Source organism: Haemorhous mexicanus, chromosome 10, assembly GCF_027477595.1.
Source record: "Haemorhous mexicanus isolate bHaeMex1 chromosome 10, bHaeMex1.pri, whole genome shotgun sequence".
Taxonomy (NCBI): domain Eukaryota; kingdom Metazoa; phylum Chordata; class Aves; order Passeriformes; family Fringillidae; genus Haemorhous; species Haemorhous mexicanus.
Genome location: NC_082350.1, coordinates 22573645 through 22596997, shown reverse-complemented (window position 1 = coordinate 22596997; position 23353 = coordinate 22573645). Strand labels below are relative to the sequence as shown.

General features: G+C 41.4%; 1 protein-coding gene across 1 annotated transcript; it reads left to right on the top strand.

Moving 5' to 3' along the window:
- The first annotated feature begins 5845 nt into the window (after positions 1 to 5845).
- On the top strand, positions 5846 to 22000 carry SEC62 (SEC62 homolog, preprotein translocation factor). Its single transcript, XM_059855799.1, has 8 exons — positions 5846 to 5983; positions 13404 to 13512; positions 13895 to 14000; positions 15009 to 15219; positions 16921 to 17013; positions 19032 to 19092; positions 19392 to 19511; positions 20030 to 22000. Exons 1-8 carry the CDS (start codon positions 5948 to 5950, stop codon positions 20494 to 20496), a joined length of 1203 nt encoding a protein of 400 aa, XP_059711782.1. The 5' UTR covers positions 5846 to 5947; the 3' UTR covers positions 20497 to 22000.
- Positions 22001 to 23353: the final 1353 nt, after the last annotated feature.

The window sequence follows — 23353 nt, the reverse complement described above, 5'->3', positions numbered from 1 at the left end:
TTTCTGCAATGCAACTAAAATCACAATGGGATGCAGAAGATGTGTTTTAATACATATTGCATCACTAGAAATATTTCATTTAACATCTATTGCTATATTAGTCCTTAGCAGTGATGCAGTTAACAAAGAAGAGAATGTTTTTATGAGGTGTTGTAGAAGTTCCTGATTTTGTCTGTATCTACAGTAAATGTGTGGGCTCCTCGGGACAGAGACTTAAATTTTTAATTTTTTAAAATAGTGCCAACGTTAAAGAAAAGATTAATAAAAAGATATAGCATATGGCAAAATGGTCCTGTATCATAAATTACAGATTTAGGAAAGTCCTGAAGAGGAAGAAATGGCTTGTCTTTCCTTCAACAACCTGGGTTTCTGGTCTCATGTACGTTGCAGATGATGATGATGTGGAATACAAACTCACATGGACCTAAATAGATAATTCTCTGATCAATTTCCCAGGTGAAGAATCTCTAAAAAATTCTATAATATTACAAAAGTCATGCAGAATTCTTACCAGGTCCAAGTCAGGCAGTCACTTTAATCCAGCACACAAACAAAAGAACAGGCACATAAGTTCACAAAGTGACGGTATTTCAAACTGACCCATACCCATGCCAGCAGCTAATTTATAAAACTTTATATTCCAAGACTTTATACAATTGTGATTCTGCCACAGAACAGTTTTCAGAATGTTAAATTATCCTTTGAGTGTGAAACAGAAAAAATAACCCACTCTGGTTTTTAAAATCACCTCTAGTTTTTAAACTCTCTAGAAATTTCTTGTATTTTCAACTTTCCAATTACTCCCATACAATGTTGATTGGTTGTGCAGTATTTTGAGTCATCTTCAACATCAGAAATTTTACAAGAAATCATCCAAAACTAGACACAGCTTTGTTTTGGTACCTTGCCATGGTAATCTTCTACCTAAGCCCTTTATTATTCACTGGAAAATAACAAGTCTACTTTATGAGGCTGAGTGTTCATAGAATTACAGAATAGTTTGAGTTGAAAGGCACCTTAAAGATCATCCAGTTCCAAACCCCTGTGTTCATCAGGGTTCAGCTGCCTCTTATGGTTGGTTTTGATTAGTTCTTCAGGCTATAATAAATAGCTGTAGCTTTATTGCTATGGCAATTTCAGTACAATAATATATGCTATATTGAGAGAAAAGCTCACCTCTCCTTTCTCATTTGTTTAGGCTTTGGGGGGTTATTGCAGTTGCCAGGCTCCCTTCTTTCTTTGGGAAGGCTTTGCTCCTCCTATCACCTGTACTGAGGCCACAAGAACTACTCTGTTGATTTGGCCCTTATGCTGTCCTTTCCTTTGTCCATTCCCAAGTTTACCCAAGTATGTTTTTTTCCAGACAGACATTAGTTCTGCTACTATCCCCAGACTCTTCTTGAACTACTAATTTCCCTGTGGGTAAGGATGCAAATGTTTAATTCAGCCCAGAGTAAAGAAGAACCTGTTGTCTATGTTGTATGGAGAATCATGCAGTATTTTTCCCTATACCACATCAAAGGCATAAATAGACATTTTGATTTATCAAAATTAAAAACCACATATAGCATCTATGTGTGCGAATTACTGACATACAGATCGACCAACCAAAATGGCAAAACAGAAAAAGCACCACTGACCATGGAAAAAAAAGAAAGCACCAAACCAACCTGGTTCTTTGCTGCAGCCTTGGCTCATCAGCCAATCTTTGCTGATTATCTTTCTGTTCCAAGGTTCCAACAGCTTTGCTGGAGCAGCACTGGGCAGCTGGGATTTGTGGGTCTCCAGCAGTCCCTGAACACTCTGCAGTGGAAGATGGTGTGTAAATCACTCCCTGGCTTCTAGTTCAACCTGTTAAATGGAGGGATGTAAACTCAAGACTTGCATCCTTACATAAAAAAATATTTTAAACTCAAACACTTGTAATCATAACAAAAAATTTATGATTTTATAAAACAATAACAGGTAGGTTTTTTTAAGGCTATACCTTAAATATTGTAATTCTTATCCTCTCCTCCTGCCACTGGCAAAAACAGAGATATAAGCAAAACCTCAGCTGGTTCTTCCAGAAAATGTATGGATGTATTTTTCATTTATGTGTCCATGTACATCCTCACTGACTCCAGCATGGTCTTTAGAAAGAGCTGATGCGCCAGCCCATATCAGGAGAGATGTATCCAGTTACTCACCAGTTACTGCTTAGAAGAACTTACATTCTTACAGTGAACAAAGCCGATATTAGAAATAGGTGCAAATTACAGAAGAACCAGAGAAATCAGTTTTTAGTTCAATTAAAATTTTTGTCAGTTGTATGTACCTAATAATTTTGGGTTGTTTAGAACGGAAAATGAACTTGCAAGAGCAGAAGTATTTAAGAACTTTCTTAGTGAAAGATAATTATGAAGATTTGTCTAATAAACCTTTGTTGTTCTACTAAATTAAAAACTAAGTGGCTAACTAAATATTTATAAGCTTTTGAGATGGAAGTGACTCAGGATATGTCTACATTGGAATATGTTTCTGAGTTATGACTCATGTATTTGTGGGTGGATTTTATCTGAACCTTTCTTGACAGTATGTGATGCTGTGCAGCACAAGGCCCATATCCTTTATATTCTGAGCCCATTCAGTATTGAAGCTGACTGGATGAAAAGGGAGGTCACTCCAGAGCCTGCAGCGTGCTACCATCTGTAGATAATTGAGGAAATGGCTCCTAACATTGCTGGGGAATTTCCTTCCTTTCTTTCCTTCCTTTCCTTTCCTTCCAATGTCCCTCCCCCAAATCCTTAAGGGTTATCTGTGTGTCCAGAGGAGAAGCTCCTTGCAAGTTTGTTTGTTCAGAACTGACACTTGCTTTGACTTTGAATGTCTCTCCAGTCTGTTTTGCAGAAGGCCCTGTAATTAGTGACATGCTTACCAGGAATTACATTGCCAGCACATGGCCTTGTCTTTCTGGTGTAGCTGTAGCTGTGGTAACCCCACACCATTTTCTAGATCCAGGATGATTGAACCAAAGCAATCTGACATAGCACAAAGGCCAAAAAATTGACAGAAGTGAATATAAGGGTATAAGAAAATACGTACCACAAAGATTAAAACACCATCTAACTCAGTGTCCTGCCCCAGGGGCCAAGAGAAGATACCTAAATGAGAGCACAGGAACAAAGCAATAATGAATTCAGGATAATTCCTTTGTTTCCAGGGTTCTGTCTCTCAGACAAACAGAGGTGATGTCTACATTTAATGGTAGCTCATTAAGTATTTTTGTTCCATCAATGTATCCAGCTGGTTTTTGAGCCAAGCTTCCAGCATCCATACTGCTGTATTAGATCACACAGCTGGGGTAAAGAAGAGGGAAAAGAAGTTAATGAAATGCTGTTAGTTTGGCTTCAGTTGAAAGAGGAAACCACTCCACTTGTATGCAACATCCTTCTCAACAGTAATTCTGAATCTACAATCATCACAATGGTAGTTGGCCTTTTATGGGCTGTGTCTTCACTGCCTAGTTCTGCAATGCTTCTTTTTGCAGCCTGCCCCACAGCTGACAGACACACTAACCTTAAACACAAGCTGTATGAACCTTCACTTCCACTCCATGGCTTTCTTGGAATTCAGCCACTTGCTTCTCTCCTGCTCTGCCACTCTGATGACTGAGAATAAACTTGTTCCATGTGGGACTCAGTCATGATCTGCTCTGTAGTCTGGAGTGGTAAGAAATCACCATTCACAGCCTTACACATTCCCTTGCCCATTTTCCATCCCTCAGTCCTTCCTTAGAGATCTACTTGAAGTGATGGGTTTGTTCCCTGTGCTGCTCCATGCCCAGCTCTCCTGGGAAGAGCTCCTGCAATTCAGTGTTTTACAAAGATGAATTAAAATTTCTATAGGGGAAAAGGAAAAAAAAAAAAGAAGAGACACTAACCAGATATCCAAGGTGCTTTTCTGGCAGCAAATATCTTGATGTACTGCAGATAACATACCATGCCAAAAAAAACCCCTGCAAAATGAAGAGCTGAGCATTAAAGGTGGGTTTGTGAATCAGCAATAGATTCAAAGAGACAGAGGGCATAGAGGAGTAAGATCTAGGACCTTAAAAGAGCCCAAGAGTAGAAGTATGAGGGATGATGACCCATCAGGTGATTGCACCCTTCAGGAGGAGGCCAGAGTGCATCTGCCACGGAGCAGGGAGAGTTTCACAGCTGAGGCTCTGCATGTGCCTGTGCAGGGAGAGCAGAGGGCTCAGAGCTGCACCATGCCAAAGCCCTTACTGCAGCCATCATGTATTATTAGCATCTGTAAGTTACAGATGGCTGAAACTACTTCTGCAAGAAAGCCTCCATGTCAGATGTGCTTTTATATTACTGTAAGTCAAGCGCATGAAATCACTGTTAAAATTATTGCCAACTTAAAGCATGTATTTTTTAATAAATGCAGTCTGCCTGCTTTTTACGAGGCATTGTTTTATTGTAACCATAAAAGCTTCAATTCCCTCTACCTAGAAGTTCATCTTTTGAATTACACTTTTCTAGTTCACTTACTCTGCAGTCAGTCAGCTTAATTTGTAACTTGTATAGATTTTCTGCCCAGCAACAGCAAAAGGAAAACATTCAACAGAAAAAGATGTCATACCAGAAAGAGCACAAAACCTGGCACTGAAACTGAGGGGGAAATATGCTGCTGGAAGCTTTTTTAGGTTCTTAGTTGCCCAGTTTTCAATCTGAGAATTCCAAATCATAGGAACAGAAAGGGGCAACAAGATTTGAGGAGACTGGACAAGACAATGCAGCACTGCACATACTTTTCCATCTCAAAGTGCCAGGGTGTGGTTTGGAAACACAGAGATTGAATAAAAGATTATACGCTTTGCTAACTCCAGTGACCTCATAGCGCAAGTATGTGGGACAACCTCTGGCAAAAGGCCCTTCTGCTTTATATAGGTTGCTTTCTGAATCTAATTCTGTAAGTATATGGGGTCTGAGTAATGACTTTGTTTAAATAAGTATCAGTTAACAAAGGTGCTGTATTGAGCATCTTTAAAGCCTTACATCCTATTTCAGTGTATCAAAACTTAAACAGACTTTTACAGCCAGAGCTGGAGCAAGGTCAGGGGCTGAGGGGGGAGAGGGGCTGAGGGGCTCTGAATGGTGCCCTGTGAAAGGACAAGGAGCACTGGCCATGAAGTAAAACACAAGAAGTTCCACCTCAACATGAGGATTAATTTCTTAACATTGAGGGTGGCAAAGCATTCGAACAGGCTGTCCGGGCAGTTTTGGAGTCTCCCTCTGTAGAGACATTCCAAACTCACCTGGACGCGTTCCTGTGTCACCTGCTCTGGGTGACCGTGCCTTGGCAGGGGAGTTGGTCTGGATGATCTCCAGAGACCCTTTCGGCTCTGACAGTCCTGTGATTCTGTGAAGGGAGGGCACTGAGGGGGGGTCGGTGAGGGGCTGAGAAACCGAGGCGAGGCGGTGAGGGGCTGAGGGGCTGTGGCGGGCTGAGGGAGGTGGTGGGGGTCTGAGGCGGGATTAGGGCTGGGCAAGGCTCTGAGGCGGCATGAAGAGAATGAGGGACCGAGGCGGGTCGGAGGGGACTGAGGAACTGAATGAGGGACCGAGGCGGGATGGAGGGGACTGAGAGACTGAGTCGGGCCGCTGCGGGGCGGTGACGGACCGAGGCGCTGAGGCGTGATGAGGCTCTGAGGGACCGGGGTGGAACGAGGCTTTGAGGGGACAGAGGGGAACCAAGACGGGTCGGTGAGGGACCACGGCGGGTCGCTGAGGGACGGAGAAAACACTGTGAGTGACCACGGCGGGTCGCCGAGGGGCGGTGACGGGCGGAGGCGCTGCGGGCGCGCCCCCTTCCCGCCCCTCCGCTCGCTCCCGCCGCCTCTCGCGAGGCCAGTGCCCCCCCCCGCGCGCGCGTCACCGGCGGAGCGGACGGGGACAACATGGCGGAGCGGCGGAGGCACAGGAAGCGCGTCCAGGTACCCGAGACTCCCCCTCCTCTCTGTCTCTCCCTCCCCGCCCGGTGGCTCCCCCTCTCCATGCTTAGAGCGGCTTTCCCCGCGGCCTTCCCGCCCGACGCTGTTGCGAGGTGGCGGCTGCGGGCGGCCCGCGGTGAGTGCGCCCCAGTCTCGGGGCACCGGGAGCCCCTCAGGCCGGGGCCGGAGCCCAGGCTGGCAGGTTCTCCTCAGAATTTTCTAGCAGATTGGTAAACACTGTGAAAACAGAATGGTGGAGCTCAAGGAGGAGCGTTTCGGGGCTGAGGGGCAGCCAGCGGGGCCCCCCGGCACATCAGAGGCTCCCCTGCTTCATCCCCATGGGCTCTGCGCCCTCAAGTTCTTCGTCTCTCCATGACCAAAAAATGACATTTGGAACTGTTCCCCATTTTTAATCGCCGTGTTATACTCAGGATCTCCCCGGTTATCAGTGTCGAACAATAGCTTAGTGCGGGTAACACCAAAACACCCAGGAGCTACACCTTCACCCAGCGTGTCCGGCCCAGGGATCGTAAGCAGGAGACGTGGGACAGATGGTAAAAGCATCTTAAAAGCAAACGTGCCCCAAGCAGGAAATGATGCGGGAAGGAAAGGAAATTTGTTTCTGGAAAACATAAACAAACAGGCACGCCTATAAATAGACCTAATCAGCTTTGAGATCGTGTTAAAATGTAGTGATAATTGTGTGGTGGCACTGAGAGACAAACCGAGGGCTGCTTTGGTGTTTTCACTTACCTGGGAGCCTGGTATGTCGGGGTGTAATTTTTACATGGAGTTTTACAGAGTTTTTAGGGCATGTTTTGGGCGTACTTACAGTATCAGTGACCATAACGCTCGTTACTGTTATGTGTTATCAACAGTCGGCCTAAATAGTGTTTGTTTGGGTTTATTGCTCTGCTGTAAGAGCAGATAATAGTCACAGGAGAGATCACAGAGCCATTCAACAATGTATGCTTAATATATCACCCTTCTGTTTGGCTGCCCTCTCTCCTTTCTTAGCCTTCCCTTTCCCAGCCCACTTTCCCTTCCCCCAGGAAGATGGAGATCTGCCTGTACCTGTAAAGGTTCCTTTTTTCCCTTTAATTCCAATTAGCAAGGTAGGGGGAGAAATGCAAGGAGTCATTAATCAAAGTCTTGTTGAACGAGCCCTATCCATCACAGCATTCAATGAAATATTGCAAAGCATCACAGAATTATTCTCCTTTTAAGATTTTTATAGGTTGTCCTGTTCCAATGACAAAGCACCCATCAAACCAAATTGAAACGTAATTTAATGTCTGTATAACACCCAAGGCTGTGGTCTTGCAGGCAGTTAAACACACTTAATTTACAGCCTGGTAGCAGTAAAAGTATTTACCAGATTGTTAGTAATTAAATCGTCTGGGTTTTAAAACTTAAGGTCGTGGCCTAAATTTGTGATATAATTATGCAAGTAAATGTGTATCATCATAGGTTCCTAGTGTAGGTCAACAACAATGGGAAGACAAGACAGCGGACAAAGAATGCTGGTGAATGCTCAAGGGGTGTTCTTAAATGGTCAGTGAATAAAACAACTCATACTTTTCTTGGTAGTGGGTTTTAGATTTTATTTTTCTCGAGCTTTTTGAACTTTACTGTCGTATTTGCAGTATGATTATCACGTTTTTCCGGCTCATGCTGCAAGTGTCTTCTTTTAAAATCAAGTGTGGGATTTTTAGTCGTAGGTGCTTCAAGTGTTGTAGCAGAGTGTACTTAATTTAAGGTGATGTTGCTCCCCTAAAGAGATAATATATTGTACTGCACACAAGTCTGACATCAGAATACCCTGTATTTCTTGACAGGAGAGAGGTTCTTGGGAAAAGTTGGTGTTTTTAGCTGTGGATGAGACTGATGTAATGGAGTTCAATTAGAAAAACCATGGGCGCAGAACCTGTGTTTGGAATGAATTTTTGTAGGATTTTATGCCTGCCATCAAGATTAGAATCATGGTAGTTATGTCAGATAGCTAGACATGAAAAATAGTTCAAAGTTCTGTCTAGCCTGCTCCACGTTTCCCATCAGAAGCAGTCACAGGAAGGATGTGTTTTATGGAATGCACTTTCATCAAAAGACACATTGCCCAATGTGTGTTGCATAGCTTAGACTCTTCCTCTGAAAGTTACAAAAGTTGCAAAAATTTTAATTTCAGAAGTTTGAGCAAAGATATTTCAGAGGTAAAATTCTCCAAGTGTCATTCCTGATGGCAGTTAACTGTAATCAACACGGAGATTAATTCAGACATGCAGTAATGAAGGGAGGCTGGTCTGTAGGATGCAGATTGCTTACCCAGTGGCTCCCACGTGATTCAAATGTCTGAAATCAAGAATGCTTGCTGTGTATAAAGGACTTACTGACAGAAAAACAACATATGTTGTCTAATGGCTAATTTAATCTTTATTTTAGACAAAATACATCTCAAAAGATGGGAGATGCCTTTGAATGCCTGCTATTCCAGCAACCTGATCAAAGCTACTTCACGTCTTGGAACTATATTTTTTTTCCATATGTGTCCTGAAATATTCACTTAACCACAAAACATTCAGTGCTGTTTCCTTTGGGCCGGGTAACACGTGGCACTGTGCTGGCAGCTCTGCAGTTTGACTGTTAAATAGGCATTAAGTTTTCATTACCTTGGCTGCATTCCACGTGCACAGTTTTAGTCTGCCCGTGTCAGGTTTTGGGCTGATCTTTGCCTTGGGATTAACAGCGCTTGGCGTCGCACCTTGTTGCTATGTTCTGCACTCCAGAAATGTTAATGCACGTAAATACTGCTCATGAAAAGAGAGAAAACAGCTGCTGGGCAGTTTGGGGTCAATATCTCACTGCAAATTGATGGCTGAGGTGGCATCAGTGCCATTAATGACAGGTACTTTCCTTGTTGACTTTTTTCCTTTGATTCAAGTTCTGAGATTCTCCTGATGAAGGACATCTACTAATCATTAACTCTTGTAGCCTACAGCTGGGTCCTGTTATGATTTGGGTTCTGCTGGAAGGAAAATGCACAGCTGCAGAACTACACTGCTGCTCCTGTGCTGCAGTTTTGTGTGAATGACTCTGAAAAGGATCTGCAGAAAGGACAATGCAATAGTTTTCCAGTAATGCATATTTTACTCCAGCTTGGTCATTTGGCTTTATTTTCTTCATAAATTCTAGTAAAGATGAATGGGATGATAACAAAGGAGACTGGTTAAATATGTCTTTGAAAGCTGAGTGGTATCAGCTTATAGAGGAGGAAGAAACAAAGATCAAGGGGGCAAAAAAAAGTTGAAAAATGGGAATGAAAAGTAAGCAACCTGAGTTGTCATTAAAACAAGAATCAGTCTCTTGGAAATCTTGAGTTACATTTTTGGAGGTGGGAAGGGAAAAAGTCGGAACAGCTGACCTGGGGTTGGAAGGGGACTGAAGCTGGTGTGTTTTGGCTTCAAAATACTGTACATTGCTCCTTGGATCTGTTTTAGAACTCTGTATGTTTACAGAGTTCTGTATGTTTTTGCTCAAAAAAATTAGCAGTGGTTTAAAAGAAAGAGGGAAGAAAACAGATACTTCTGTTTTCATAGGATATGGGCTGCAATACATCTGCTAATTTTTTTCTGTAAAGAAAAGTTAATGTTTTGTGGCCAGCACATGGCCATGGTAATCCAGAATAACTGGTTTCTCCACATGGCTCTTCCACAGTTTCTTTTAAGAGACCTGGGGCAGTCCTTGTTCTGGTCATCAGTGCAGGAGTCAGACAAGTTTGTGTTTGTTAGTCACTGAAGAAAACTGGGATGTCCTAAGAACAAGCCCTAACACCATGGTGTATTTGTTTCCCCCTCCGCACTCCAGTCCTGCCAAATTCTGTGCTTTTTCTTTGTCTATGGCACGTTGGTTTATTTTAGGCAAAGTACAAATATCTCAGCAGCACCCAGTACCCTGCTACAGAGCATCCACTCTGAGATCGTGACAGTCAACAGGGAAGGGAAAAAGATAATCCTGCAGTTCAGCCCAAGTTGTGACGTGCTCAGCACTTTCAGAGAAGAGTAGTAGGCTGATGCAGTTGTAGAGTCTTTATAATGAGGTGTGTGGAATGGAACCTGACCTGACACAGTGTCATTTTTGATGTAGCCTCTCAGCTTGAAAAACAGGCACCACATGATAAATGTGCTTAAATTTCTTCTTTTCCTTATCTGAAAACTGTATCAACTATTAGGCTTCAGAAGTCTGCTCTGAGGGCTGGTGTTCTGAAAATCTAAGAGCAAAGAAATCAACTAGATATTGTTTCATTGAAATAAAAGAATTTTGATGACCCTTTTGAAAGAGAGGAACATAAATCCCTGTAATGCATTTGGCTGCACATGGAATAACTTGTCTTGCTAGTGACACTCATCATTTACCCCCCTCTGATTTTCCAGAAACCCTGTTTATGTTACCGGGTTGTGGAAGGAAATTGGCCTGTCTTGGGTCATACCCATCTTCTTGCAACTGTGATGCAAAGAGGGAATAAAATGAGTGCAGTTTTCAAACCAGGAATGTGCTCTGCCCTTTTGTCATCCACTGAGTGTTCCAGGAGTAGGAAAACCTGAATAAGTTGTGCTTGGGTAGAGCTGAGGGGATGAATTCAATGGCTCGGTTCAGATGTTATTTTGATGTGTTCAGGCCTCTCTGGTGCTGCAGTCCCAGCTGGGGGTTGAATTAACTGGGAACTGCATCCATGCATTGAAGTCCAGCAGGGACTGTGCTGTTCTTTGATTTGGGAGATAATGGTAAGTTTGATTAGGACTTTCCCTTCACTTCAGTGAGACTGGAAGGTCCCTGGGTTTGATTGTCCTTCTATGAATTCATACAGGGCAGAATTGTGATTGAGAATTATTCTTAAAAATTTAAAATGTCTTTGCATTTCTACCAAGTCACTAGGCTGAGCACTGCTTTTTCTGTCAGTAGTGGAGTTCTGTCTAGACAAGTGAGAAATTTGGTTTGTTTTTATTTTTAATGGCCAGAGTTTGTAAGTCACCAGGGATTGTAAATCTTACATGCTGTCTAGTGACAACATGGGCTACTTTTAAAAATGAACACAAAATTTGGTTGAACTGCAACTTTTAGAAGTTGTGCCTAGGGTAATGAACTTACCATTGCTTTGATTGATTTCATTTATTGATGGAATATATTATTTTCTGTCAGTCATTTATTTTCACATTTTAACGGAAGCCTGGCTCTGCAAACAAAGGGATGAAAATAGGATGAAAAATGGGGATTAAATTGCAGGGGACACTTTCTCAGAATGAGCTCAGTTAAACTGTGGCAGTCTCTCTCACTGGGAAGCTTTTTTTGTTTGGGCTGTTATGAAACTATCCCTCACAAAGCAATAGAGAGAAAGGAGCAATAAAAAAAATCTCCTGGTGCCAGCCCCTGCCTGTGTAGTGCATCACATGACCCAGCAAGATCATAAATATTTTAGGAAGAAGGAGAAAAACCACCTTAGTAGAGGAGTTAACACTGATGAGAATATCTGCAGTTTCTCTGTCTTACAGTCTGTGCTGTGAAGAACATTTGCCCTGCGAATTGTTCCAAATTTCATTTGCTGACAGGAATTACTAGAAAAGCAGCGTTTCACACACAGTTGCTGCCTGCAGTCCCCAGTCTCCTGGGTCTCCTGGTGCCTTACCCCACTGGCAATGATGAGACACAGTCACTTGTTTTATTTCAGTGCATTGGAGCCCCTTTTGTTGCTGTTCAATTACTGTGGTACCAAATTTGGTGGCTTGGTTTAATTTACAGTTACTGGTGTAACTGTACCATGTAAGAGGACCTGAAACCACAGAACATATATTATGTGCATACATGGCACTGTCAGGAAATAGTTTTCTTTAAATGTAGAAATTAGGAAAATGGATTGAACATGCAGCAGGAGGTAATATCCATTTGAGGACTGTTAGGATCATCTGGGCTAATTTGGGCACATTTTTGAAACTACCTGGTGAGTGAGCATATTTCTTCATCATATGGAGGATTTTTTAAAAAGTCTCAGAATTAAGGGCTATGGAGTCTTTTGGTCATTTGGATACCTTCTGTCTGTATTATTCTCTTCAAAATTCTCTTCAGACAGGGAAAGCAACAGTCTCCTCTAGAAGGATACTCATTAACCAGTTGGTTTTGAAAGTTAGCAGTTGAAAATTAACAACTCTTACCATCTGAAGCTTTTATTCGGGTGTAAACACAGCTATTTCACCTTGCATTTCCATTTAACATGCTGCTTGTGATATTATGATTATGCATCTTAAAAGCAGTAATGGAGGTTATATATGTTTATTGACCTTTAGGAATATTAGGTCTTTAAATAGACTCTGAAACTTTTATTCCTGTAAGTGATGAATCTGATTTGTGGTTGATACAATCTATTTCTTCAGGCAGCACGAGAGGAACAGGTACAGAAAAGGCACTGCAGTGTGGAAAGCTGCCCCATGTTTCTGTGCTGCTGATCCACAAGTAGCAGGGGGGAGTTGGAGAATTAAACCTTATGGATTAAAAGAATTTACAGAAAAGTATTTTGAGGCAGTTAGCATAAGTTAGTTTAATATCCCAGCCTATGGGTTTTTTCACGTATGGTTTTGTGAAGCAGGAACATTAGAAAGTTCTTCCATTCCCTGCTTGCAAATAATAGATCTTAATTTTACATAAGGGAAAATGCCCATCTCCATCCTTCTGCCTTATACATCTCAGAGTTCTGTTACCTCTCTGCAAGGTGGTAAAAGCACAGAATTTGTGAATGTGTGCAAAGGGCTCTCTTCTCATAAAACATTGGTTTTGATGTTTAAATTTCATCCTGCTGTGCTTTCATCCTGATGTTCTACTGTGTAGATTGGAAGAAATCTCCTCAAGGGTACTCTAAAGTCTCATTTTGTAGTCAAAGTGGGCAAAGAAAGTTTCTAGCCAAATCTTTCAGCTTCTTTTCAACATGGTTTTCTCCTTCTGACATGAAATCTGAGCTGCTCTGTCAGAGTGCCTACATTGCTGTCATTTCATACACACTCATTCCTCACTCTGCTTTTTCTTTGTTCCCAGCTTCACAACTCTTTCCATCCCAGCTGTGTACCTTAAGCAGCTTCCCATGTGCTGCTTTCCTCTTAGGCCTTCCTTTAGTTTGCTCTTTCTACAGATCTGCTGAAGGAGTTTGTCCTCCTTCCCTTCAGTTCATCTAACTTGAGATTTGCTGCTTTTTTGCTTCCTGTAGAGAGAAAGTTCTCAGGAAAAATGACTTGACCTATTTTCACATCCTTTATATTTTATTTGTTTAATGTGTCATTAAATAATGAAAACAAGACTTTGCAGTATCTGATTTTTTAAGCCCAAATGGGTGATTCTCTTATGTGTTTAAAACTGTATTAATAACTTTTGACTTTTCCCACTGTAGGAAGTTGGTGAGCCATTCAAGGAGGAGAAGGCTGTTGCTAAATACTTGCGCTTCAACTGTCCAACAAAATCCACCAACATGATGGGCCACCGAGTTGATTATTTTATTGGTAGGGTTGCTTTTAACTAGAGAATTCAGCTTTCTTCTAACATTGCACTTGGAGGGTGGGAGAGGCTGTTTTATTTTTATTAATAGTACTTTATCTAATAAGTACTGATCCTACAGTTTGGTTTTGAAAACTTAACTAGGTATTAGGAAGCCATAAAATGAATCTCACTAGCCTGGAGTAAATGCAGTAAACTTTTCACTCTGTGCTTTAAAGGTGTGTGATGTCAAGAGGAATATATTTCAGAATAGTGACTAGTCTTACTTGAAAGATTAAAAATATGTGGAACATCACCAGAACAGACTGTATTTGAAGGAATATAGACTAAATGTTAAAAATAATGTTAATTTGAATGCATTTTTAATTCATTTTTTTCCCCCTCTAGCTTCCAAAGCTGTGGATTGCCTCCTGGATTCTAAATGGGCAAAGGCAAAGAAAGGAGAGGAGGCTCTCTTTACAACCCGAGAGTCTGTAGTTGATTACTGCAACAGGTATGACCCAGGCTACTTCTGCAGTGTCGTTAATGGCTGTAGTTCTCCAGATGTCAGAGTTATTTAGGAACCAATGTAACTTGGGTTTTTTGTGCATCCTAAAACTTCAGGATGTATGCAAAAATAATGATTGTAATGATTTATATTGCTGTGTTTGAGGGTGGAAATGGTTTCATGATTTTTGTTCCCAGAACTCTCCCATGCTTTCACTGCACTGCTTGGGGCAGCAAGGTGAACCAGAGTTTCCTGAATTTTGCCAATATTTGAAGTCAGTAGGGTCAGAGCTCTCAAATCTCTCTGTCCCTGATGTCTGAGGAGCAGGATTCTGTGCTGCTCTTCCTGTTGGGAATTCGGCTGTGCTCCTTTCAAGGATGTTTCTAGTTGGTGACCACCTTAAGAATACCAGATAGTACATCCTGGTGCCCTGCTTGCCATATATTTATGTCTTCATGTCTCCATACATAAATAGATAATATATGCACTTGCAATAAGGTCTGTTTGTAGCTGACAGAAAGGGAAGGCTTGGCACAGGTACCACAGTTTCAACAGAGCAGTTCTGTTCATTGTGCATCACTTACCAGTGATCTTAATGATCTGTATGTCCACTTCCTTATTTTTGCTATGAAATACATTGACATGAACTTGAAAATAAATAGTGCAAGAATTGCATTAATGGGAAAGATAATTAAATGGATCTGGTGGGTTGCTGTATCCTACATCTTGTGTGTTCATTTAAATCTGCAAAATGCTGCTTCAGAAAAGTACAGTTTTTACCCAGTTTTGAACAGATGAACCAAAAAAAGCAAAGCAACAGGCAAGACATGGGATAAGTAGGTCTGGTGTGTGTAGCTGTAAATAGAGCAGATGATTGTGACCTTGCCTTTCAGTCATGCTGGTCATGATTATGTTAGAGAGATAATCTAGAATGGTGTCTGATAACATAATTGAGTGTAAATGTTGTTCTCCCAGCTGCACTTAAATGAATCATTTAACTTATTTCATTTTAAGACTCCTGAAAAAACAGTTCTTTCATCGAGCGTTGAAAGTGATGAAAATGAAACCTGACAAGGATACCAAGAAAGAAAAGGAAAAAGGAAAGGCTGAGAGTGGGAAAGAAGAGGAGAAAAAGAGCAAGAAGGAAAGTGGCAAAGATGAAAAAACGAAGAAGGAGAAAGAAAAGGAAAAGAAAAAGGATGGTGAAAAAGATGAGTGTAAGAAGGTAAGTACAAAGACACAAACCTGTAACAAATTCATCAACAGATTGTTAACATTGCACTGGCTCAGAAGTTGATTATTCTAAAACATGCCATGCCTGATTTTCTCGTTTTCATCTCTAAATTATGCTTTTTTTTTTTGTTGTTAGCTTTTGAATTTGTCTTGTTTTGGTCTAGATCAAAAAAGAGGTTTCAGCTGGCCTTTGTGTACCTGGTCATCTTTTAATGTGGGCTGAGTTAATCAAAACCTGTTTCTCTCCAGTGGCAGCAGGCAGGGAGGCTGTGTACATCAGTTACCATAGAATGACACATGTGCATGTGGCCAAACATCCAAACCAGTGCAGCTGCACCAGTGAAACAAAACAGTTTTGCAGTGTTTGGTAGCTGGAATGTTTGGAATGTCACATTTGGTATGTGGGGCCTGTAACAGGCTGTGTAACAGCTTCCATGACTGCCTGCATCCTGCTTCCTTGCACTTGAGCTTCCAAGTTTAAACTGCAACTGTGGTGCAGGTTTTAATGTGGTTTGGGTTTGTTTTCACTCCTGATTGGTTTTATTATTTATTATTAGCAGAACAGAATTTCTAAAATGTTGGAACGCTGAGGAGAAACTTGATGAGTGAATAGGGTGTTTCTTCTACATTCAGTGTTCTGAATCAGTGAGAGTTAGTAGGATACTGGGCCAAAGTTGTTCCCATTCAGACATTCCTAAGTGAAATAATGGCACATCTACTGAGAGTTACAGTCTGTCTACAAAGGTTTGGCTGTCCAGAGAAACCTAAATGGTGAATACAAGAGTTAGAAACAGGACAATCCCACTGCAGTCCCAGCCCAGTGTAAGATTACCCAACCCCTGAGGTAGTGCAAAATGCTGATTATGAAAATAACTAACTCCTCCTTTCCACTGTCATCAGGGGAGGTACATTATTAAATGTATGTTACTTTTTAAACTAGTCATTATTTATTGAACAGATATTTAGTGGATTATATAAGCCAGTGGGTAGGAACTTGAATGAAACACACAACCAAAACCACAAAGTTAATTTCTCACAACGAAGTAAGCAAAGAGAAGCGAACAGGAGACAGAGAAGAGGAAGCACAAGATCCAGAAAGAGAGTGAGGAAGACAAAGAATAAATGGGCAGAAACTGATTCTGCCAGGATATCCATTTGGTAAATATGGCACTAAAATAGCAAATAATTCTAACAAAGTCAGTGATGGTGAAGTGTTGTTCACTGTTCTTGATCCCTCTACAGACTTCCAGTTAATATCAGCCCAGCTGTGCTAGGCATTTAATGCCACAGTGTAATCCTGAAGTCATGGACTAGTCCTTAGACACTAAAAATGAGATTTCTCTTTACTTACAATTTTCCTTGATTTTTGAGGTGCCCAGTTGATAATGAATAAGAACAGAAGGAAATAAAGTATCTTTACTTAAAAAAAACCAAAAAAAGTGTGAACATGATCATAAGTTTGTGAAAAGTTACCAGATTAAATACATTAACAGGTACTATAAATTAAATAAAATATATCGTAAAGATAATGTACAATATTAAATATAAAAATAAAACCATTAATTTTTGGAATTTTTATATATAATGGTTTGTATGTGTGTTTTAATATTATATATATATATATATATAAAAAATATATATAATATATATGATATATATAAGATATAGATAAAATATTTATGTTTGTCTTCAGGATGACACCCCAGGAACACCCAAGAAAAAGGAAACTAAGAGGAAATTTAAACTTGAGCCACATGAAGACCAAGTTTTCTTGGATGGAAATGAGGTAAGATTTATGGTGCTTTTCAACTTTGGGTGTCACCATGCTGCTGTCAGACAATACTGTAATTTATTAGATTTCTGCAAACTCCTTCTTGACATGTTGAAAGAAAAATTAATGGAAATGTGGTGGCTGATCTTGAAACAGATTTTCAGATACTTCAAGGAGGTTAAAGACAGGTAAACAGAGGGCAGTAACTTTAAAAAAATCCCAAAGAAAACTTCCTTACCAGTAGCTGAGGTGTTGGTGGCCATGAGGTGAAATGTTTGTCCTCAGGGTGGATTCAGGGGCTGGTGGAGCTGACCCTGCCTGGGACAGGAGGGTGGGACAAAGACTCCTGAAGTCCCTCCAGCACAGCTTATCCCACAGCCACTGCCATGCCAAAGTTGTTCTAAGCCAAACCAGCCTTACAGGACACCATGTTCAGTCACAGGAAGGGAAATAAAAAATACCTGCCTGGCTTTGTGATCTGAGCAGACAGGTGACCCTTTGGCATTCCTGAATGCTCATCCTGGCTTTACCACTGAAATTGTGGCCTTAAATACTTCTGTGTTCTGGAAGACAAAGAATTTAATTATTTACCAGCTCTGTAATGTACAGAGTCACACTTGTACTTCTCAGGTTTGGGATAAGTGGTAAGTTTTCTGTGCTGTGTTGATGCTGTGTGTGGCTGTACTGGAGTCTCCCCCAGGATTCTTGTGTTCCTTTGGTTATAAAACATACATGGCAGCAAATTCTGTAAATAAATCACTTGTGCAGAAAATGTGTTTCCTCTTTGTGTCTTGATTTTACTTTCTCAGTTCTTCTACACTTGCTTTGTTCTGTTTCATCCCATCTCATGTGGACTCACACCCAGCTCTGATCCTCCCTGTTGTCTCTACATGAAGTGCCCATTCCAAATGAGGCTGCAGAGCAGTATCTGCACTACCACAGTATTTACTGCTTGTCGTAACATCAGTTACATCTCTGTTTATTAATGAGCTGACAGTTTTTAAAACTAATTCACAAAAGCTTTTTTTTTAAGTAGTAGCTAATTTAGAGGCAATTCTTATGTATTTGCATTAGAGCTGGGTTTTTTCCTTTCCCTCATTATTTTGCACTTACAAACACTGGATATCACACACTTATTGCCAGTCACCATCTTCAGCTTGCTTGGGCTCCCAGAGCAGCTCACTTGCAGCAGCTGCACCTGAATACAGTTAACTTTGGCACCCTGTGGGAAGCAGAATGTTAAATATTTATTGCACCACACGGAATCACTGCTGCCTCCCAGGTGCCTTTCTGGTAGTTGGTATTGACACATCTGCAATGAGGGTTGCTGGTTTCTAGTAACCAGCAGCTGCTTTTCATAGTTAAAGGCTCGGATTCAAACTCTTCAGTTTGCTAAGAAAAAAACCCACAGATTTTTGTCGTTCAGAAAATCCTGCACTTTACCAAGAAGTTTTCATTTATAGGTTGAGCAGCTCAGATTCAAATGGATCCACAGTTCTCACACAAATATTTGGCTCTGAGAGTTGCCACTGTAGACATAGAGCTAACAGTGCTGTGGGACAGAGGGTACAGGGCCACTGATCTGAGCCCAGCACAGAACCTGCAGTGAGCATTCCAGCTGCCTCCTTTGTTCCAGGTGTGCAGTCTCAGTGTTTTCTTTTCAAAGCTCACAGGATGTTTTGTTTCCACTTAGTGGACTTGGGAAACTTGTTATTTTTTTGCTTTTTTTTGGCTTCATGCTGAACAACATTAATGAATAAAGAAAGATACAACCAAACTTTGATTCAGTGATGTTTCAGAACCTTTCATTTTCCCATCAGTTCTGCTGTCTGATTGTTTTCCTCAGGATTACATCACCTGTCAGTTACCCTTCCTAGGAATCACGACCCCTTGCCCTGCCCGGGTGCTGACCAGGAGGCCTTTTGCTCAGCACCAAGCATTGCAGCCTGGCAGTGAGTGTTTGGGTGAGGGAATACACGAGATGTTTATTAGAGAGTTTGTTCTGAGTGCAAACCATGTCATTTCTGTTGTAGGTCTACGTGTGGATCTATGACCCTGTTCACTTCAAAACTTTTGCCATGGGACTTGTACTTGGTAAGTCAGAGTACACACGAGTTTATTTCTGTCGCCTTAAGCTAGCCAGTGAGTTGTCCAGTGGGCAAATGTGGGTTATGTAAAAATATGAACTATGTTATGAGTGATACATTTTGGACCCTAGAACTTGTGTAGAATAAGACAAATCAGCTAATTTTATTTTTTGAAATCTAAATAGTATAGATGTTAACTGAATCTAATGCACTACTTTGAATGAGCAGTAAGCCTGGAACCTCTGTACGTGTACCAGGAAAAACTAACGATGCTTCTCGTGCCTCTGTCCTGCCCTCCGTGCTCAGTGATTGCCGTTATAGCCGCGACCCTGTTCCCGCTCTGGCCAGCCGAGATGCGTGTCGGTGTTTATTACCTCAGCGTGGGCGCCGGCTGCTTTGTCGCCAGCATTCTGCTCCTCGCCGTCGGTGAGTGTGGGCAGGCGGGGTCTGAGAGGCCGGAGGCACAGCCCAGCTCTTCCCCGCGCTCGGGTTGGGCGGTGCCGCTTCCCAGGACGTTGTTCGGCCGCAGGCGGGCGGGTCCTGTGTGCGCTTCCCTGCGGCCAGCGGGTGTCACGGTTGTGCCACGGGAAGAGAGAGAGCTCAGGCTCCTGTCACCTGTCGGTGTTCCCTGTGTAGTGCAGGTTCGTTTACTGCCTGTGTCTGAACAAAAAAGTGCGGAACAAACCCAGAACTGCACACAGTAACATATTAAGAGGCGAGAATGGTGTCACCCGGATTGTAAAGCTTTCTGTGGCAGAGAGGTTAAAAGTTAAATGAGAGATAAGAGCCATGGTTAGTGGGGTGGAGGAGACATGGCAAGAACAAACTACTTCCCCCCCAGCCAGGGGCTGGGGGTGGGCATTAGCAGTGAACATCTCTTACAGCATGGTTGTATGCTCTGTGTGTCTGTAACAAAATCCAAACTTTCCCTTGTTTTCACACAGCTCGCTGCATCCTTTTCCTTATCATCTGGCTCATCACTGGAGGAAGGCATCACTTCTGGTTCCTGCCAAACCTTACAGCAGATGTGGGATTCATTGACTCCTTCAGGCCCCTGTACACACACGAATACAAAGGACCAAAAGCAGACTTAAAGAAAGAGGAAAAAGCAGAATCCAAAAAGCAGCAAAAATACGACAGCGAGGAGAAATCAGACAGTGAGAAGAAGGAAGAGGAGGATGGAAAGACAGAAGGCACAAGGAACTCGGGAACAGACGGCTCAGGAGGAGAGCGACATTCAGACACTGACAGTGACAGGCGCGAAGATGACAGGTCCCAGCACAGTAGTGGCAATGGAAACGACTTTGAAATGATCACAAAAGAGGAACTGGAACAGCAAACAGATGAAGGGGATTGCGAGGAGGAAGAGGAGGAAGATACCGAAAGTGGGCCTTCACATGGAAAATCATAACTCACTGTGGTTTGGGACTAAGTATGTGCAAATGGTTGGATTTTCTTTGTTGGCTGATCACCAAAACATAGACCATACAGTAGCATCTTTGTTTGCTGAAATATCCATGTTACCAAACAGTTTTATATCTAGTTCCTTCATTTTTTTTAACCATTAACTTGATTACTCGGTACTATGTTAATCATTAATATCCATTTACGGAAGTTTTATCAATTTGACAGTTTTTTTATTGATTGATAGGTTGCCCAGATTGTCCTCAAACATACTGAAAAACATCATTTTCTGGTACTTGCATAACTGGTCAATTAGTTTAGCTTCTCAAACTTGCTTTTGTAAGCCAGGTAAAAGTTGAATGACCAAATCTCAGATTATTCCTAGTTATCCTCATCTGATAGTTAGGTAAAGCCCTTCTTAGCCCACAGCCTTCTTGGTATTTTTCTTGATTTTGTTTTCAAAAGATTGTGAGAACTTTCCTGAGAAAACTAGTTTTAGCAGAAGTATTTTGCTGACAGTAGAGGAGCTGGTAGTGCTGAATTTGGCTGCAGTGTTCTCTGTTTCTCCAGCCTGTGTACCAGCAACTGAGGAAATCCAAACTGGTTTTGTGCATCCAGTGCAGAGAGAGATGTCATCTCCAGCAGGTGAAGGAAGCAGCATGGTTTGGAAATGATGGCTGTTTTCTTTCTCCTGCTCCATCATAATTTAAAAACAAATGTATTCTGTACATAATTTACAAATAAAGCAAACCATTTACTTTAACTGCTACTTATTATTTAGAGATTTGATCCAGCATTCAGTTTGTATTATTGAAGCCATGTTGTGGTGTATCTATCAGAGAAATGCAAGTCGAGAGGACCTCACAGAGTATTTGTGTATGATTGGTAGCTGTTCCACAGAAGCTTTAGTTTTGTGCCAACATTCCATGTATTTGAGTAAATTGATCTTTATTAAATGAAAGCAAACACCAGAGCTGTATGGATGCCTTAATGTTAAACCTCTCTGTACTCTGGAACTGGAGTAGTTCTAAGCAGAAGAGGCAGGAGAGTGTTGGTCTGCTCGCAGAGCTGCTGTGAAATGACCATTAATATTGTTTGTAAATCCCTCGGAGGAGCCGCTGCCGTGTCTCCCTTCCCGCTGCCCCTGGGCAGGATGGACTGGAGGTCTTGGCTGACTGAGCATGGAAGAAGTTACAACTCAGCCTCTTTCCTCTCAAGGACTTTATAGATTTGATTGTCTTCCCAGCCCACTCAGAGAAGATGAGGGTAAGAGAATTTTTTTTTTCCTATCCTAAATTGCTTCCCATCCTTCCAGCGTCGGCATTTTGGATGAAGAAACCAATTTTTCAGATTGTGCAAATATATACATCATCATGGTTGCATTGATAAACAATTCATGGATATGGTGTATTTGCTTCTTAAATTCTGAATAGTTACTCCATAAGGAAACAGATAAATTGGATCACTTTTTTATTAATATAGCAAAAAAATTAAAGGACCCATTAACTAAACAGATTGACTCCTGGCCACTTGTGTGTTATCACTGATTAAAGAGCTAACAAAGTCCTGTTGTACCTGAATGGGGTGTGCACAATGTGGGAGAGGAGAGCCTGCACTGGGGCATCACAGGGCAGCCAAGCCCTCAGCAGGATTTTAAGAAGTTAATGCAGTGGTTTTCAGTTATTTCAAGTACATTTCCTCCTCCAAGTGAAATAATAGGGCCCTGCTGAGCAAATCAAGTGGAAACGGTCAAATAAGAACTCTAATGTTGCCATTTGCTCCCTGTTCATGGGGTGTGTGCCCCGTGCCAGCACTGCCCACCTGGAGAGAGGTGTCTGAGTCTCAGAATTAACCATCAGACACTTGTGCTGTCACCTTGACAGAGTTCCAGGCTCCTGCAGCCTAGAAATTGAATTGGCCTTAACTCCTCACCTGATCTGCTGCGAACAGCTCTGATCTCTGAATGGTAAGAGAGATCTGCTCAATGGTTAAGGAAAGACCTTCATGACTCATTACTGTACTTGTTTTCCTAGAAATATCCCCCAAGTACTTCTGAAGCATTTTGGAATAGCAGTGAAAGAACATTATGACAGAACAACATGCCAGTAATAGTAAAATTATGAGTGGACTCAAGGTATCATGACAAACACTTCCAGTCCAAAGAGGAAATCACAAAAAAACTTGGCCATCTTTAGATTTTTGTATCAGGCATTTCAAAGTTTTTCTTAATAATTTTGATTTTTAACTTAGAGAGTCTATGGTGACCTCATGAGAACGAATTAACATATATTTAGTGAAAAATTACTCAAATAACTACACTACTAAAATGTTCTTCCTGCAATAAATTTTATAGTGGTCTTACTGATATTTCTCTCAGTATAATTTTCTGGGTTTTTTTCTTTGCAAGAGGATATGATTATTCCTAAATAGTCTTCTAAACTAAATAATTACTGGTAAAACCCAAATGAGTATTAATGCAGATCAGTATTTAGTAGAGATGTTACACTCAAGTGTGCTCTGCTCTGGTACTGATACAGCAACCTCAGCTCACCTGCTGGGCTCTGGTCCTTAAACAGCAGATCTTTCTCTAGCAATTAAGAAACAAGTAAAAATTACTATTTGATGAACTTATTTTTCTATCTGTGAAAAAATTACAGTAGTGGGGAGATGATAAGCAATTCTCAAACAGTAAAGTTTGTTCATAGCAGCAGATCAGGGGAAGCATTTCTGTTCCCCTACTGTGGATCATGCAGCAGATTTTTCTGGTGTTTTATATAAAAAATAGGAGAGAATAGATAGATAGATAGATAGATAGATAGATAGATAGATAGATAGATAGATAGATAGATAGATAGATAGATAGA